At 46.3% G+C, this 15477-nt stretch overlaps 1 protein-coding gene across 3 annotated transcripts in view; it reads right to left on the bottom strand.

Moving 5' to 3' along the window:
* The window catches only part of STK32B (serine/threonine kinase 32B), a 315037-nt gene that overhangs the window by 98310 nt on the left and 201250 nt on the right, over nt 1-15477 (bottom strand). For all 3 annotated transcript variants that reach the window (XM_036991086.2, XM_073237856.1, XM_036991081.2), the window contains exon 4: nt 2061-2234. In XM_036991086.2, the coding sequence (XP_036846981.2) occupies nt 2061-2234 (174 nt within the window). The remainder of the gene's footprint in view (nt 1-2060; nt 2235-15477) is intronic.

Raw genomic sequence — 15477 nt, 5'->3', positions numbered from 1 at the left:
GACACTTCTGCCTCCTTAGCCCTTGTGACCTTTGTTCTTCTTTGGAAGCTTATCAAACCTGGATTTCGTTTTGACATATGTCTGTTTTAGTCATTATACTGTGTTCTTGGCAGGCTCTTCAATCTGTAAACTCATGTATTTCAGACCCAGGAGATTTTTCTTTAATCATTTCACTGATCATTTCACCCCCTAGGTTTTTTTAATCTCTGTTTCTGATGTGAACTTATTGTACTGGTCCCTAATTATCTTATATTTTCTCTCATTTTCTATTTGTCTTTTATTCCTACTGTATAAAGGATATGTTCACTTACTTCCAACACGTTTTGAGTTTTCATTTCTACTTTCATATTTTTAATTCATAAGAGCTCTGATGTTAATTTTCTGAATTTCCAATTAATATGGTGTTTCTTCTTTCACAATTGCAAAAATCTTTTCCCTCTGAAAACATCGATAGTTCTTTTTGATGGCTTTTTCTTCTTGTAGAGTCTCTGTTCAGTCCAGACTTCTTTTCTTTTCCCATGTGGTTATTTAAGTTTCAATGTTCGTGTTAGATTTCTGGACATCTGACAATCCTTGGTTGTCATTCATGTAGTTGGCAGCTTACATCAAGCGGGTATGGCTTGTTGACTGTGAAGTACATTCTGTGGGGTCGTGGGGAACCTGTGATGCATCATCTCTTTCCTCTTGGCTCCGTCACATTCCCATTGAAATCCCAGGTGTCTTGCTGAGAGGATGAAGACCTAGAGAAAACATTCTCTGAGTCCAGCAAGCTGGGGTAGGCAGTGTGATTTCAGCATCTGTTACGTGTATGTTGAGTTAGACGTGCCATTGTCAGGACAGTATCGCAATTCAAGCAGGCTTTGTGTCCTGGTGCAAACACTCTTCTGTTTCACTCTTTAGGGACTAAGCCTTCAGTACTCGGCTTGGACAAGGGAGAGGCAGCCATCCAGCTATTCAGGATGGGAACATGGATCTGGGGTTCTCGAGACTCCCTGAAAGGCTTTCAAACAATTTACCTTATTTTAGCATCTTTTTTTTTTACCCTCTGCCCTTTTTTTCCATAGATACTGACTGCTGTCAATTCCTCAGCCTTTGGAGGATTCTTCAGTTCTTGATTTTCCCCCAGTGATAACTTGGAATTCAGTTTCTAGTGCCCTAAGTTGTGCCCCACTCACTCTGTGTCTTTCCATTTTTCCTCAATGTTATGTTGTCATCCTCTCCAGTTTTCCCCATCTTCGTGAATTTATCATTTTTCAAATATTCCTTATTGTCGTTTCATTGGAGTTTCAGAGGGAGAAAATACAGGTGTGTGTGTGTGTGTGTGTGTGTGTGTGTGCGTGCATGCATGATTATCTACCATGTTTACCTACAAGTTCAAGTCCCAGTCTTTCCCAAGTCTTCCAAAATTGTGTAAGTTAGAAGATCAGCTAAGCACAGTGCAAGACCCTGGGTGAACAACCCTGGACCCTTCACACGAGCCCCTCCTCTGTGGAGAACGAGAAGACCGTGAATGCCACCACTGATTCCAAAGCCTCTCACTGGCCTCCTGCTTTGCTCACCTGCCTGGACGGGGCAGCGCTGTGCCCAGGCCAGGAGAAGCAAGGGCCCTGAGGAGGTGGCAGAAACTCAGCACTTACAGCCAAAGCCCCGAGCCAGCACCAACGCTTCCCGAGAGGAAGAAATCCTCCACGATGCACAGCACCGATTTCAAAGTACAGAAAGGAAGAGGGTGGAATCCCTCACACTCCTAACCAATGCTACTATGACCTGGAGAAACAGCTATCCTAGTCCCGCAAAGACGCACTGGAACAGAGACGCAAAGGCCAACCCGAGGCGCGTCTCTAAGCAGCGGGGTACACGGGCAGAGGGAGAGCGCCAGGGGGCAGGCTGTCTGCACAGCATGTAAACGCAGCGGTGCATCTGCTCCGCTCTTCATCACCTCCGCGTGGTCACAGGTGCAGAATGTGTCGAGCAAACCCTTGCCCACTGCTGCGGACGGCGCCTGTCACACTCTCCGCCCCTGGGCCCCCGCCCCTGGGCCCCCGCCGCCACCTGGTTACCTGTGGATGATGTGGTACCTCTGCAGGTACTCCAGGGCCAGGGCCAGCTCGCAGATGTACAGCTTCACAGCCGCCTCCGTGAAATGCACGTTCTGCTGCAGGTGGTAGCGCAGGTCCCCGCCCAGCAGCAGGTCCACCACCATGAACATGTCCTCCTCGTCCTGGAAGGAGTACCTAGGAGCACCAAGGGATGGAAAAGCTCAGGGACAGAGATCTAACGTCCCTAAGACCAATGCCCCCATTTTACAGAACAGCAAACTGGGGCCCAGACAGAGGTGCGGATGTTACCCAAAGTCACAAAGCATGCTTGGCAGGGCACTGGTCCCCAGGCTCTGGCAGACAAAAGGCGTTTTAACAGATACTAAATTCCAACATATTACTTAGTCTTTGGTATGCACTTCAGTTAGATGTTTTCGGGACTTACAGGTGCTGGTCCCCAAAGACGCGTTTCCCTTCTGCCTCTGGCCTGCCCCCCAACCATGCCACCCCTCCCATGGAGCTTGCCTCTGCAGCCCTTGAATGCAGCGGTGCCACGGCAAGTCCAAGCCCAGGCCTTAAGGGGACTGGCAGTGCCTACTTAGTAAACTGCCTCTGGGAACCTGGCCAGGGCCTAAGCCACGGAGCGGCCATGAGACAAGAGGCAGGTGCTCTGGTCTGGAGCCCCAGGAGCGGCCAGTGACTCGCAGCCATGCAGTGAGCCCCCTCGGGTGTCTGGAAATCCCACTGCCACCCCGGCTGACCTCACGGGGAGCAGAACTGCCCAGCAAAGCTGTCAACACAGAACGCGAGATGATAAAATAGCTGTGTTTTAAGCCACTGGGTTTTGAAGTATATGTTTTTTCCCAGTCGTAGAGAACTGACCCAGTACTGAGTTCATTTTTTTACTTCATTTAGGCTTCTGAAGGACCGAAGAGCCAATATATAAAATCTCAGAAGGGTGTTAAACGACGGGGAAGTGGAACAACAAGCTCTTAAAATGTCACATTCCATAGAGAACTTTGAGGTGTCATCACAATGACAGAATGTTAATACGGAAGCTTAGACCTTTGTCTCAGCTCCTCAAGTACTAGACCTGGCTCAGCTAGGCCACTGTCCTTGCTCTCCAGAGGAGGAAATGGGCCCAGGGGGACAGAGGGACTCACTGAGTCAACAGAGGGTGGGGACCAGAGCCCAGCTCCTCGGCTCTCCCTGGCGCCACGCCTCCACGCGGCTGGACTGCGGCTGTGACGTGCACACACGGTGTTTCTGGAACCTGGCCGTGTGGCTCTGGAGAGGGAAGCTGCTGCATGATTCGGTCAGAGCAGAGGCAGCAGAGGCACGTGCTTGTGGGATGGGGAATTCTGGAGCCGGAAGGAACTCTCAATGCCCTCCAGTCCCTCCAACCCCACTTCACGGGGACTGGGATCCAGAGACAGAGGGAAGCAGCTGCCCGTGCATCCAAGTTCTCCCTGTGTATCCCACCTGCTGTTTACACTTGTTCAGAGTCAAGGTGAGCAGGGGAAGGCATTTATTGTGCCCCCAAACCTTTACCTTACCAGATGCTTAAGGAGCACCTGCCCTACAATGGTGTCCTGGGGACGCAGGGACAAGGCCATTGTCCTTGCAGGAGCCCACGGTCCCCTGGGAGAGGAGGGCTAAGTCAACAGTCACCTTGGGGTGCAGTGGGGTTTGAGGACAGAGGAAGAGAGCTCTCCAGAAGGTAGGATGGGTGGGAGTCGGGAATGTCTTTGCAGATGAGGAGTGTACTGGGACACGTGAGGACATGTGCAGGGACTCTGTGGATCTTGGGGACAGTGCCCCCCATTCCCTGTTTCCAGCATTGTAGTCACTGACGATCCCAGGATGGTGGCCCAGACCTGCTTCCCCCTGCTTGTTTCCGCTCCCCTCAGGGCAGTGGAGTGGCTGCCTCTCAGGCAGGGACAGGGTGGTCCTGGAGTGACCCAGGGCCATCTGAAGGGCACCGCTGGACTTTATATCTGTTTTAGGGCAAGCGTTGCTCACTCTGGTCATGACCTCTGCCCCCTGATGCACTGCAGGAGTACTTGGGTGTCAACAAAGACAGTAAAATCTGAACCCTGCCCGGGAGCCTACCAGCTAGGTTCCCAGGCTGCAGGCACAGGCCTTTCCAGACACAGCTGCTCCCACGTGCCCCATCTGACTAGTGTGTCTGGGCCCCGTGTTCACATGGACGGAAAAGCAGACCGGGGGCTCCTGACACACGAGCCATGGGCACCTAACTGCAGCCTTAGCGGTCCATATTCACAGAGTTCTTCCGCCTTGCCTTTCATGGTCCCGGCCCCTCGTGCAGGTTAGCCACTCCGCTTCCATGCAGATTTTAGAATCAATGTATCCAGTTCCTTGAGAAGCCCTGCTTGACTTTGGTGGGAATAATACTGAACTTACACATTAGAGGAAACTAGCATTCTTACAGTGTTGAACCTTTCCAACCTGGCCACTAACATGAAACATCTGTCTACTCTGATCTCCCTTCACGTGTGCCAGTGAAGTCAATGTAATTTTTTTCTACTTAAGGTTCTGGCACATACGTAGTTTTATTTGCAGTTTTTTATTCCTATTGTGAATGTAATCTTTCAAAATAAGGTTTACCAGCCAGTCGTTGCTGGGGTAGCAGAGGACTCTGGAATTGAATATGTTTATCTTCGATCTAGAAGCCTGGCTGACCTCTTCATTATCAGCTCTCATGCCTTTTCCACTGATGGTCTGGGCTGGCTTATTATATGATGATTATATCTTCTACCAAAAAAACCTGCCATATTTATATTCTTTCCATCCTTATGCTGCTTACTTCTCTTCTCGTTGCACTTCCCTATCCAGGGCCTCCAATAAAACATTGACTATGAAGGGTGTGGTGTCATTTCATCTTGTTCTGGATTCTAAGAAAGTGTTTTCACCATTAAATAAATCGTTTGCTGTAGGTATTGGATGGGTGCCATACAGTTGCGAAAGGATTAGGATTTTTGCATATAATGTTTCAAGTGACACTAGACCATGTTTTCTTGTCTGGCCGTTGTCCTGACCCAGTTTGAGTGCCATGGTAATCCTGGACTGGTATGAAGTGTCTGTTTGAGAGTTTACGAGAGGCTTTGTTTGCTTGTAGAAAGTCCGCTCTCATAAGGCCCTCCTTTCCCCAACTTCGGAATCATTTGGGATTCTCCCTCCTCACCTAAGGTGTTCCCACTGGTGTTGGCCGATGATTCTTGGTAATTCCCACTCCTCCCTGTCAACAAAGAGATGAGCAAATAAATGACCCAGGATGTGGAGGAAGTGTGCACACCTCTGCTGGCTGCTGGGCCGGCTCATCAGGAGCCCTCGGGCACTCGCTGGGATTGGCATGTAGACTCTGAAAGAAGCACCTCTTCTCCAGGTTTGCTAGGCCAAGAGTGACTAAGAGGCTGCCTGGGATCCTGTTGCCCAGAATGGGGATAAGACCCACCGCTAGAGTGGCAATGCCGAGAGTCGAGCAGAGCGGACGGCTACACAGAGGCCCTGCTGGCAGTCTGCCCAGCCTGGGCAGAAGGGGGTGTCATCCCTGGGCCTCATGTTTATATGGGCAATGACTGTGCTTTTTGACTTAAGCTTCTTAATACTGTGTTTCTGCCACTTGGAACTGGAAGACTCATCTGATACATCTTTCTACATATTTGCTACTAGAGAGAAGGATTCAGATGCTCAAAAAGACACCAGAGGCATCAGCGATAATATGCCTCCTTCAGATGCTCAATTTGTATTCTAATAGCTGATGGAGTATTGAAACATAACATTAATAACAAGTGAGTTCTCACTCTCAATTCACAGCTAAACTGTCAAAGGGAATCTTATTCAATATTCCACCAGAACACTTTCAAGGGGCAAACATGAATTTTAGGAGAGAAACTTGCAAACTGGTATGAATTCTAAAGACGAAATCTAAAATGCAAAGAGAACAATAATTTAAGCAATAACTCAGGTTATGGCTTTTTCTTGCTGCAGATCCATTTTTTGCCCTGGGCCATGGACTCTACATTCCCAAGGAGACTCAGTGTCATAATCAGGGAAGAGAGAATGACCTTTCATCTATCTCTCTGCAGTTTCATGCTATTCCATAGCTTTGTACCATTATCCCTTTTGCTGCTTCTTGGACTAGAATTCTAATTATGTTCTCCTGATAATGCCACACATTGTCATGGAAATGATGGGGATCACAAATGAGAAACATACATTCTCTAACAGTAAAGATGACCTATGGAGAAATCTGGGTAATTAGGCTCTCTGTGCAGATCAGAGATGGAGGGGAACTTGGAGGGCATTGATCTTGGCCTGGACGTTGACACAGACAACACGAAGATCCCAAAAGTTTGCTTTTTAAAAAAATTATTAATTTCCAACCTTACTCCAAAAAGGATTAAAAGTGATTGGCAAAATACATATAGTGAAGTTAAAAATAACTAAGCCAGGGGGCAGAGCCAAGATGGCAGCGTGAGCAGTTTAGTGGAAATCTCCTCCCAAAAACATATATTTATGAAAATACAATAAATACAACTATTCCTAAAAGAGACACCAGTGGATACAGTACAACAGCCAGGATACATCTACATCTGCGATAACTCAGCATCACATGAAGGGGGTAAGATACAAGCCGCGGCCAGGCAGGACCCGAACGTTCTCCCACCCCAGAACTCCGCAGGAAGAAGGGAGTCAGAATGGGGAGGGAGTGAAAGCCCAGGACTACTAAACAACCAGCTGTAGAAATCCACACCCAGAGCACAGACACAAGGTGCACTGGGTGCTGGATATTACAGAAATGGAAAAGCAAAACCTGTGGGCAGGTCCCCGCAACCAGCGCCCCTGAGACAAAAGAAAAGCGAGTGCTTTCTGCAAGTCTTAAAGAGACAGGGACCCCACAGCTGGATGAAGCCGTCCCGGCACACTTAGCCAGCAGCTGGGAATCCCGGGGAACTTTAGGCGCCCCAACCCTCTGGGGTACAGCGCAGCTCTGAAGCCCCTCATGGCACTAAGAAGCCTACCAGTCGTTCCCCCAACCAGCATGGATCCCGACACACCGGCCCAGTAGTGGGAGAGTGACAGCGCACGCTTGGGGTGGCGGTACCAGAGAGGACTGGGAGCGGCACATGTAAGCCCGCCATGGCAGCAACCAAGCAGCCTGGGAGCAGCCCACGCACACCGGCGGCCGCGGCGCCAGAGGGCCCAGGATAGGCCTGCGTGAGCCCGCAGTGGTGGCGACCAAATGGCCTGGGAGTGGCCCATGCATGCCAGTGGCGGCGGTGCCAGAGGGGCACGGGAGAGGCCTGCGTGCACCTGCAGCAGTGCCAGAGGGAGCAGCCGTACTCCCAGCAGCTGACCAGAATCCCAGCCCAACGCACAGCTGCCCGGGCCAGACCCAAAGGCCACTATTGGCACAGAGCTGCCCGGCAGGGACGCCGCTATCGCGGACGAGTGCACCCGGTGTGCCTGCCACTCCCCGCAGGGCTCTGGGCTGCTCTGACGGAGACCCCGCCCACAGCAGCTTAGGGGATTAACCCGGTCGCTGCTCCAGGAGTGCGGGTAACCGACACAGGCAGCGGAGAAGGGCAAGGCATCCGGCAAGTAGGAAAGGACTTTCTTCTCCCAGCTGACATACCTGGAACCTGCTTACAGCCACTGCAATCACCATGAAAAGCCAGAAAAATTTAGTCCAGTACAAGATAGTCCAGACAACCCCTGAGAGAGGATCTGCAGAGACAGACCTAACCAGTGTCCCTGAAAAATAATACAAATTAAAAATTATAAACATGCTGATGGATCTGCAGAGAAATATACAAGAGCTAAAGGAGCAAGTACAGAGGGAGACGACAGAAATAAAAGTCTCTGTAAGGACTTAAAAGCAGAATGGACAGGATGCAAGAGGCCATTAATGGACTAGAAAACAGAGAACAGGAATGCATAGAAGCTGATGTAGAGAGAAAGAAAAGGATCTCCAGAAATGAAACAATGTTAAGAGAACTGTGTGACCAATCCAAAAGGAACAATATCCGCATTATAGGGGTACCAGAAGAAGAAGAGAGAAAAAGGGATAGAAAGTGTCTTTGAAGAAATAATTGCTGAAAACTTTCCCAAACTGGGGGAGGAAATAGTTGCTCAGACCATGGAAACACTCAGAACTCCCAACAGAAGGGACCCAAAGAGGACAACACCAGGAGACATAATAATTAAAATGGCAAAGATTAAGGACAAGGACAGAGAGAGTATTAAACGCAACCAGAGAGAGAAAAAAGGTCACCTACAAAGGAAAACCCATCAGGCCATCATCAAACTTCTCAACAGAAACCTTACAGGCCAGAAGAGAATGGCAGGATATATTTAATGCAATGAAACAGAAGGGCCTTGAACCAAGGACCCTGTATCCAACAGGATTATCATTTAAATATGATGGACGGATTAAACAATTCTCACACAAGCAGAAGTTGAGGGAATTTGCCTCCCACAAACCACCTCTACAGGGCATTTTAGAGGGACTGCTCTAGATGGGAGCACCCCTAAAAAGAGCACAGAACAAAACAGGAGGAGGAGGAATAAGAAGGGAGAGAAATAAAGAATCATCAGACTGTGTTTATAATAGCTCAATAAGCAAATTAAGTTAGACAGTAAGGTAGTAAAGAAGCTAACCTTGAACCTTTGGTAACTACAAACTTAAAGCCTGTAATGGCAATAAGTACATATCTTTGAATAATCACCCTAAATGTAAATGGACTGAATGCACCAATCAAAAGACACAGAGTAACAGAATGGATAAAAAAGCAAGACCCATCTATATGCTGCTTACAAGAGACTCACCTCAAACCCAAAGACATGCACAGACTAAAAGTCAAGGGATGGAAAAAGATATTTCATGCAAACAACAGGGAGAAAAAAACCACGTGTTGCAGTATTAGAATCAGACAAAATAGACTTCAAAACAAAGAAAGTAATAAGAGATAAAGAAGGACATTACATAATGATAAAGGGCTCAGTCCAACAAGAGGATATAACCATTATAAACATATATGCACTCAATACAGGAGTAACAACATTTGTGAAACAAATACTAACAGAATTAAAGGAGGAAATAGAATGCAATGCATTCGTTCTAGGAGACTTCAACACACCACTCACTCCAAGGGACAGATCCACCTGACAGAAAATAAGTAAGGACACAGAGGCACTGAACAACACACTAGAGCAGATGGACCTAATAGACATCTACAGAACTCTACAACCAAAAGCAACAGGATACACATTCTTCTCAAGTGCACATGGAACATTCTCCAGAATAGACCACATACTAGGCCACAAAAAGAGCCTCAGTAAATTCCAAAAGATTGAAATCCTACCAGCCAACTTTTCAGACCACAAAGGTATAAAACTAGAAATAAATTCTACAAAGAAAGCAAAAAGGCTCACAAACACATGGAGGCTTAACAACATGCTCCTAAATAATCAATGGATCAATGACCAAATTAAAATGGAGATCCAGCAATATATGGAAACAAATGACAACAATAACACAAAGCCCCAACTTCTGTGGGACGCAGCAAAAGCAGTCTTAAGAGGAAAGTATATAGCAATCCAGGCATATTTAAAGAAGGAAGAACAAACACAAATGAATAGTCTAACATCACAATTATCAAAATTGGAAAAAGAAGAACAAATGAGGCCTAAAGCCATCAGAAGGAGGGACATAATAAAGATCAGAGAAGAAATGAACAAAATTGAGAAGGATAAAACAATAGAAAAAATCAATGAAACCAAGAGCTGGTTCTTCAAGGAAATAAACAAAATAGATAAGCCTCTAGCCAGACTTATTAAAAGAAAAAGAGTCAACACACAGTAACAGAATCAGAAACGAGAATGGAAAAATCACGACAGACCCCACAGAAATACAAAGAGTTATTAGAGAATACTATGAAAACCTATATGCTAACAAGCTGGAAAACCTAGGAGAAATTGACAACTTCCTAGAAAAATACAACCTTCAAAGACTGACCCAGAGAGAAACAGAAAATATAAACAGACCAATTACCAGCAATGAAATTGAATTGGTAATCAAAAAACTACCCAAGAACAAAACCCCCGGGCCAGATGGATTTACCTCGGAATTTTATCAGACATACAGAGAAGCCATAATACCCATTCTCCTTAGAGTTTTCCAAAAAACAGAAGAGGAGGGAATACTCTCAAACTCACTCTATGAAGCCAACATCACCCTAATACCAAAACCAGGCAAAGACCCCTCCAAAAAAGAAAACTACAGACCAATATCCCTGATGAACATAGATGCAAAAATACTCAACAAAATATTAGCAAACCGAATTCAAAAATACATCAAGAGGATCATACACCATGACCAAGTGGGATTCATCCCAGGGATGCAAGGATGGTACAACATTCAAAAATCCATCAACATCATCCACCACATCAACAAAAATGACAAAAACCACATGATCATCTCCATAGATGCTGAAAAAGCATTCGACAAAATTCAACATCCATTCATGATAAAAACTCTCAACAAAATGGGCATAGAGGGCAAGTACCTCAACATAATAAAGGCCATATGCGACAAACCCACAGCCAACATCATACTGAACAGTGAGAGGCTGAAAGCTTTTCCTCTGAGATCAGGAACTAGACAGGGATGCCCACTCTCCCAACTGTTATTCAACATAGTACTGGAGGTCCTATCCATGGCAATCAGACAAAATAAAGAAATACAAGGAATCCAGATTGGTAAAGAAGAAGTCAAACTGTCACTATTTGCAGATGACATGATATTGTACATAAAAAACCCTAAAGACTCCACTCCAAAACTACTAGAACTAATATCGGAATTCAGCAAAGTTGCAGGATACAAAATTAATACACAGAAATCTGTGGCTTTCCTATACACTAACAATGAACTAATAGAAAGAGAAATCAGGAAAACAGTTCCATTCACAATTGCATCAAAAAGAATAAAATACCTAGGAATAAACCTAACTAAGGAAGTGAAAGACCTATACCCTGAAAACTACAAGACACTCTTAAGAGAAATTAAAGAGGACACTAACAAATGGAAACTCATCCCATGCTCCTGGCTAGGAAGAATTAATATCATCAAAATGGCCATCCTGCCCAAAGCAATATACAGATTTGATGCAATTCCTAACAAATTACCAATAGCATCCTTCAATGAACTGGAACAAATAGTTTAAAAATTCACATGGAACCACCAAAGACCCTGAATAGCCAAAGTAATCCTAAGAAGGAAGAATAAAGTGGGGGGGGGGATCTCGCTCCCCAACTTCAAGCTCTACTACAAAGCCACAGTAATCAAGACAATTTGGTACTGACACAAGAACAGAGCCACAGACCAGTGGAACAGATTAGAGACTCCAGACATTAACCCAAACATATATGGTCAATTAATATTTGATAAGGGAGCCATGGACATAAAATGGGGAAATGAAAGTCTCTTCAACAGATGGTGCAGGCAAAACTGGACAGTTACATGTAAGAGAATGAAACTGGATCACTGTCTAACCCTATACACAAAAGTAAATTCAAAATGGATCAAAGACCTGAATGTAAGTCATGAAACCATAAAACTCTTAGAAAAAAACATAGGCAAAAATCTCTTGGACATAAACATAAGTGAATTCTTCATGAAGATATCTCCCTGGGAAAGGGAAACAAAAGTAAAAATGAACAGGTGGAACTATATCAAGCTGAAAAGCTTCTGTACAGCAAAGGACACCATCAATAGAACAAAAAGGAACCCTACAGTATGGGAGAATATATTCATAAATGACAGATCCAATAAAGGATTGACATCCAAAATATATAAAGCACTCACACACCTCAACAAACAAAAAACAAATAATCCAATTAAAAAATGGGCAGAGGAGCTGAATAGAAAGTTCTCTAAAGGAGAAATTCAGATGGCCAACACACACATGAAAAGATGCTCCACATCGGTAATTATCAGGGAAATGCAAATTAAAACTACAATGAGGTATCACCTCACACCAGTAAGGATGGCTACCATCCAAAAGACAAACAACAACAAATGTTGGCGAGGCTGTGGAGAAAGGGGAACCCTCCTACACTGCTGGTGGGAATGTGAATTGGTTCAACCACTGTGGAAAGCAGTATGGAGGTTCCTCAAAATGCTTAAAATAGAAACACCATTTGACCCAGTAATTCCACTTCTAGGAATTTACCCTAAGAATGCAGCAGCCCAGTTTGGAAAAGACATATGCAGCCCTATGTTTATTGCAGCACTATTTACAATAGCCAAGAAATGGAAGCAACCTAAATGTCCATCAGTAGATGAATGGATAAAGATGTGGTACATATACACAATGGAATATTATTCAGCCATAAGAAAACAAATCCTACCATTTGCAACAACATGGATGGAACTAGAGGGTATTATGCTCAGTGAAATAAGCCAGGTGGAGAAAGACAAGTACCAAATGATTTCACTCATCTGTGGAGTATAAGAGCAAAGAAAAACTGAAGGAACAAAACAGCAGCAGAATCACAGAACCCAAGAATGGACTAACAGTTACCAAAGGGAAAGGGACTGGGGAGGATGGTTGGGAAGGGAGGGATAAGGGTGGAAAAAAGAAAGGGAACATTACAATTAGCATGTATAATTTGGGAGGGGTACGGGGCGGGCTCTACAACACAAGAGAAGACAAGTAGTAATTTTACGCTGATAGACAGTGACTGTGAAGGGGTATGTGGGGGGGCTTGGTGAAAGGGGGAACCTAGTAAACATAATGTTCTTCATGTAATTGTAGATTAATGATACCAATATATATATATATATATTATTAATAAATAATAAATAAATAAATAAATAATCCATAGATCGGGTGAAAGAATGAAAAAAGGAATTCAAGAAAATGGCAGCAGTCAAAAATATCCTAATTCACACCTAAAGATCTTGCATGTTTGCCTGAAACAGGACATTAATGTGTCTCTAACTTTCCCAGCAACCAGCAGAGCAAAGGAAGAAACATGATCAGCCTCATGATTCAGGGACAATGTGGGAAAAAATTTTTTTAGGAAAAGCATGACTGTTCTGGGTACCGAAGCCAGAGGGAAATTTCTTGCCCTGGGTTCTTATAAAGATGACGTCCTATAATGTGGTGAGCAATGATCTACAGGAATTTTTGGGTGCGGTGTTCCTCAAGGGAGACTGACGGCACCACAGTCCTGTTCCGTAAAGGCAAGGCTACACGGAGGAGAAGCAAAGTAGTCGGGTATCATGCCCATGGACGAGCTTGCTTATTGGGAGGCTGAATTTAGAGAACACGGGCAAATGCCCCCAGGGGCTGCTTCACCTGTGCGAGCTCATGTGCACATGAACACATACTCAGGCTTCTACCCCACCTCCTGCCCTGTGACAGAGGCTCAACTTTAGTGGGAAGGGCTGCCTAGATAGTTCACTTGAGCTTGGGATGACCATAAGGGCTGGAGTTTCGTGTCATGTGCCTTGACAAGTCCCCTGGGTGGTCCTTTGCTGAAGATGCATTTTTTACCCAAGGCCATGGACCTACATTCTCCAGGAGACCGTGTTGCCCCTCTCACCACCAGCCACTCACTCATGATGTCCTCTGCTCCCACCTCTCTACTCTCCTCCACCATCCCCTCCTCGGTGTATGGTAGTGGTGTCCAATTGAGGCAACTGCTTCTCTAGGGACATGTGGCAATGTCTGGGGACACCTCTGGCTATCTCCGCTGGGAGGGCCACTACTGCACATAGTAGGTAGAGACCAGGAATACTGCCACACATCCTACAAACCACAGAACAGCCCCCACCACAAGAATGCTTGACCCCACATGTCCCTAGTGCCATGGTTGAGAAACCTGGTTTGGATCGATTGTCCCTCTTTTAGGGGCTTTCCCTGACTCTGGAAGACTGCACTGGCATCATTAGCTTCCTGTGCCATGTAACGGTTAACACTGGTATGGTGCCCACCATGTGCCAGGTGCTCTTCCAAGTACCTCTTGTGTATTCATTGATTTCCTTTTTGCAAAGCCCTTTGAGGCAGGTGTCACCATGCGCTGCCTTTGGCAGATCTGGACTCTGAGAACAAGGTGAAGGAACATATCACAGGGGACACAGCCAGGAAGTGGCAGAGCTGGGAGTTGAAACAAGGTAATCCATCTCCAGAGTCTAGAACTCCTGCCTGTGGGGACCATCCCTCTCTGGTCTCTTCTCCCCACTAGCAAGCAAACTCTGTGCATGGGGGTCAGGCTGGTTTAGTGTCATCCTGCTGCGTTTAGCACATGGCTGCACTCAAGAATGAATGGGTCATCAACACCCAAAGTACACAGAGTCTGTATGGCATGTTGGTCCATCAGTTATGCCAACTACAGGAAGTGGGGGGCAGAGGAAGGTAGTGCAGAAAGAAGGTAAGTGGTGGGCTGATGGGAAGAAAAGTTCTGTAGGGTACTGGGCTCTGCATGCTATTTATGTCACTGTTTACAGGAGCCTCTCTTGTCACAGAAACTGGGGGCCTGGCTCGCAAGAGGGAGCTTACAAGTGTTCTCCATATCCTTGCGGTGATTCCATTCAGAGCCAAAATGCTAGCAAGCTCTTTGGGATGCAGATTAAAGCCAAGTTCTTCAATCAGCTGTGACAGCAACAAAGCTGCTATTTTACCTCCTTCTGTCTGACTCCATGTCTGTCTTTCAACTGGTTCCAAACTCAAACTGTAAAGAGGGGTGCTATTCATAGGCCACCAATCATCCCTCAATACTCCTGGAGGCGGGCATTACCCCCCTCATTTTTCCAGTGGAGTAAACCGAGGCCAAGACAGGTCGACTTGTTCTTGGTCACTGGATCAGGCTCCTCCTTCAACAGCATGTCATCTTCTCCACCACCAGCCTTGGAAGATGCACGGACTAAGGGGCAGCCACGTCAGCCATGCACAAAAATACACATGGACACAAGTCAGAGGTGGTGCGTCCAGTGGGAAAACCCAAGTTAGGACACTTCCTCCAGCCTGCCCTTCCCATCTCACCTTGCCCTGCCCCTGGACCCGGGACACTCTTCACCAACCATGTGCGCTGTCCATGGTGGGGCGGTACGGAGAGGAACGGGAGCCTTCTGCAGCAAATCCTGAACCTTTCCTGGTCTTCTAGCAGCACAAGGCCACCCGACCATTTGAGACACATGCCTTCTCCACTCCCTTTCCTGAGGCAAAAGGAGCCAAGTGCCCAGACAGACTCCTCAGGGTAGTCGTTCCAGAAGGCCCCGTGGCCAGGACAAGCCATGGGCGTCCAGCACTCATCTCCTGTGTCCTTAATGTCTGGCACCTGCAGGAACTAGCAGCCACTTGTTGCCTCTGGCTGTTTTCTGTTCGATCCAGTCTCTGAGGAGGAACAG

Source organism: Manis javanica, chromosome 5, assembly GCF_040802235.1.
Source record: "Manis javanica isolate MJ-LG chromosome 5, MJ_LKY, whole genome shotgun sequence".
Lineage (NCBI taxonomy): Eukaryota > Metazoa > Chordata > Mammalia > Pholidota > Manidae > Manis > Manis javanica.
Note: the sequence above shows the minus strand (reverse complement) of the source record. Positions and strands in the feature narration are given on the sequence as shown.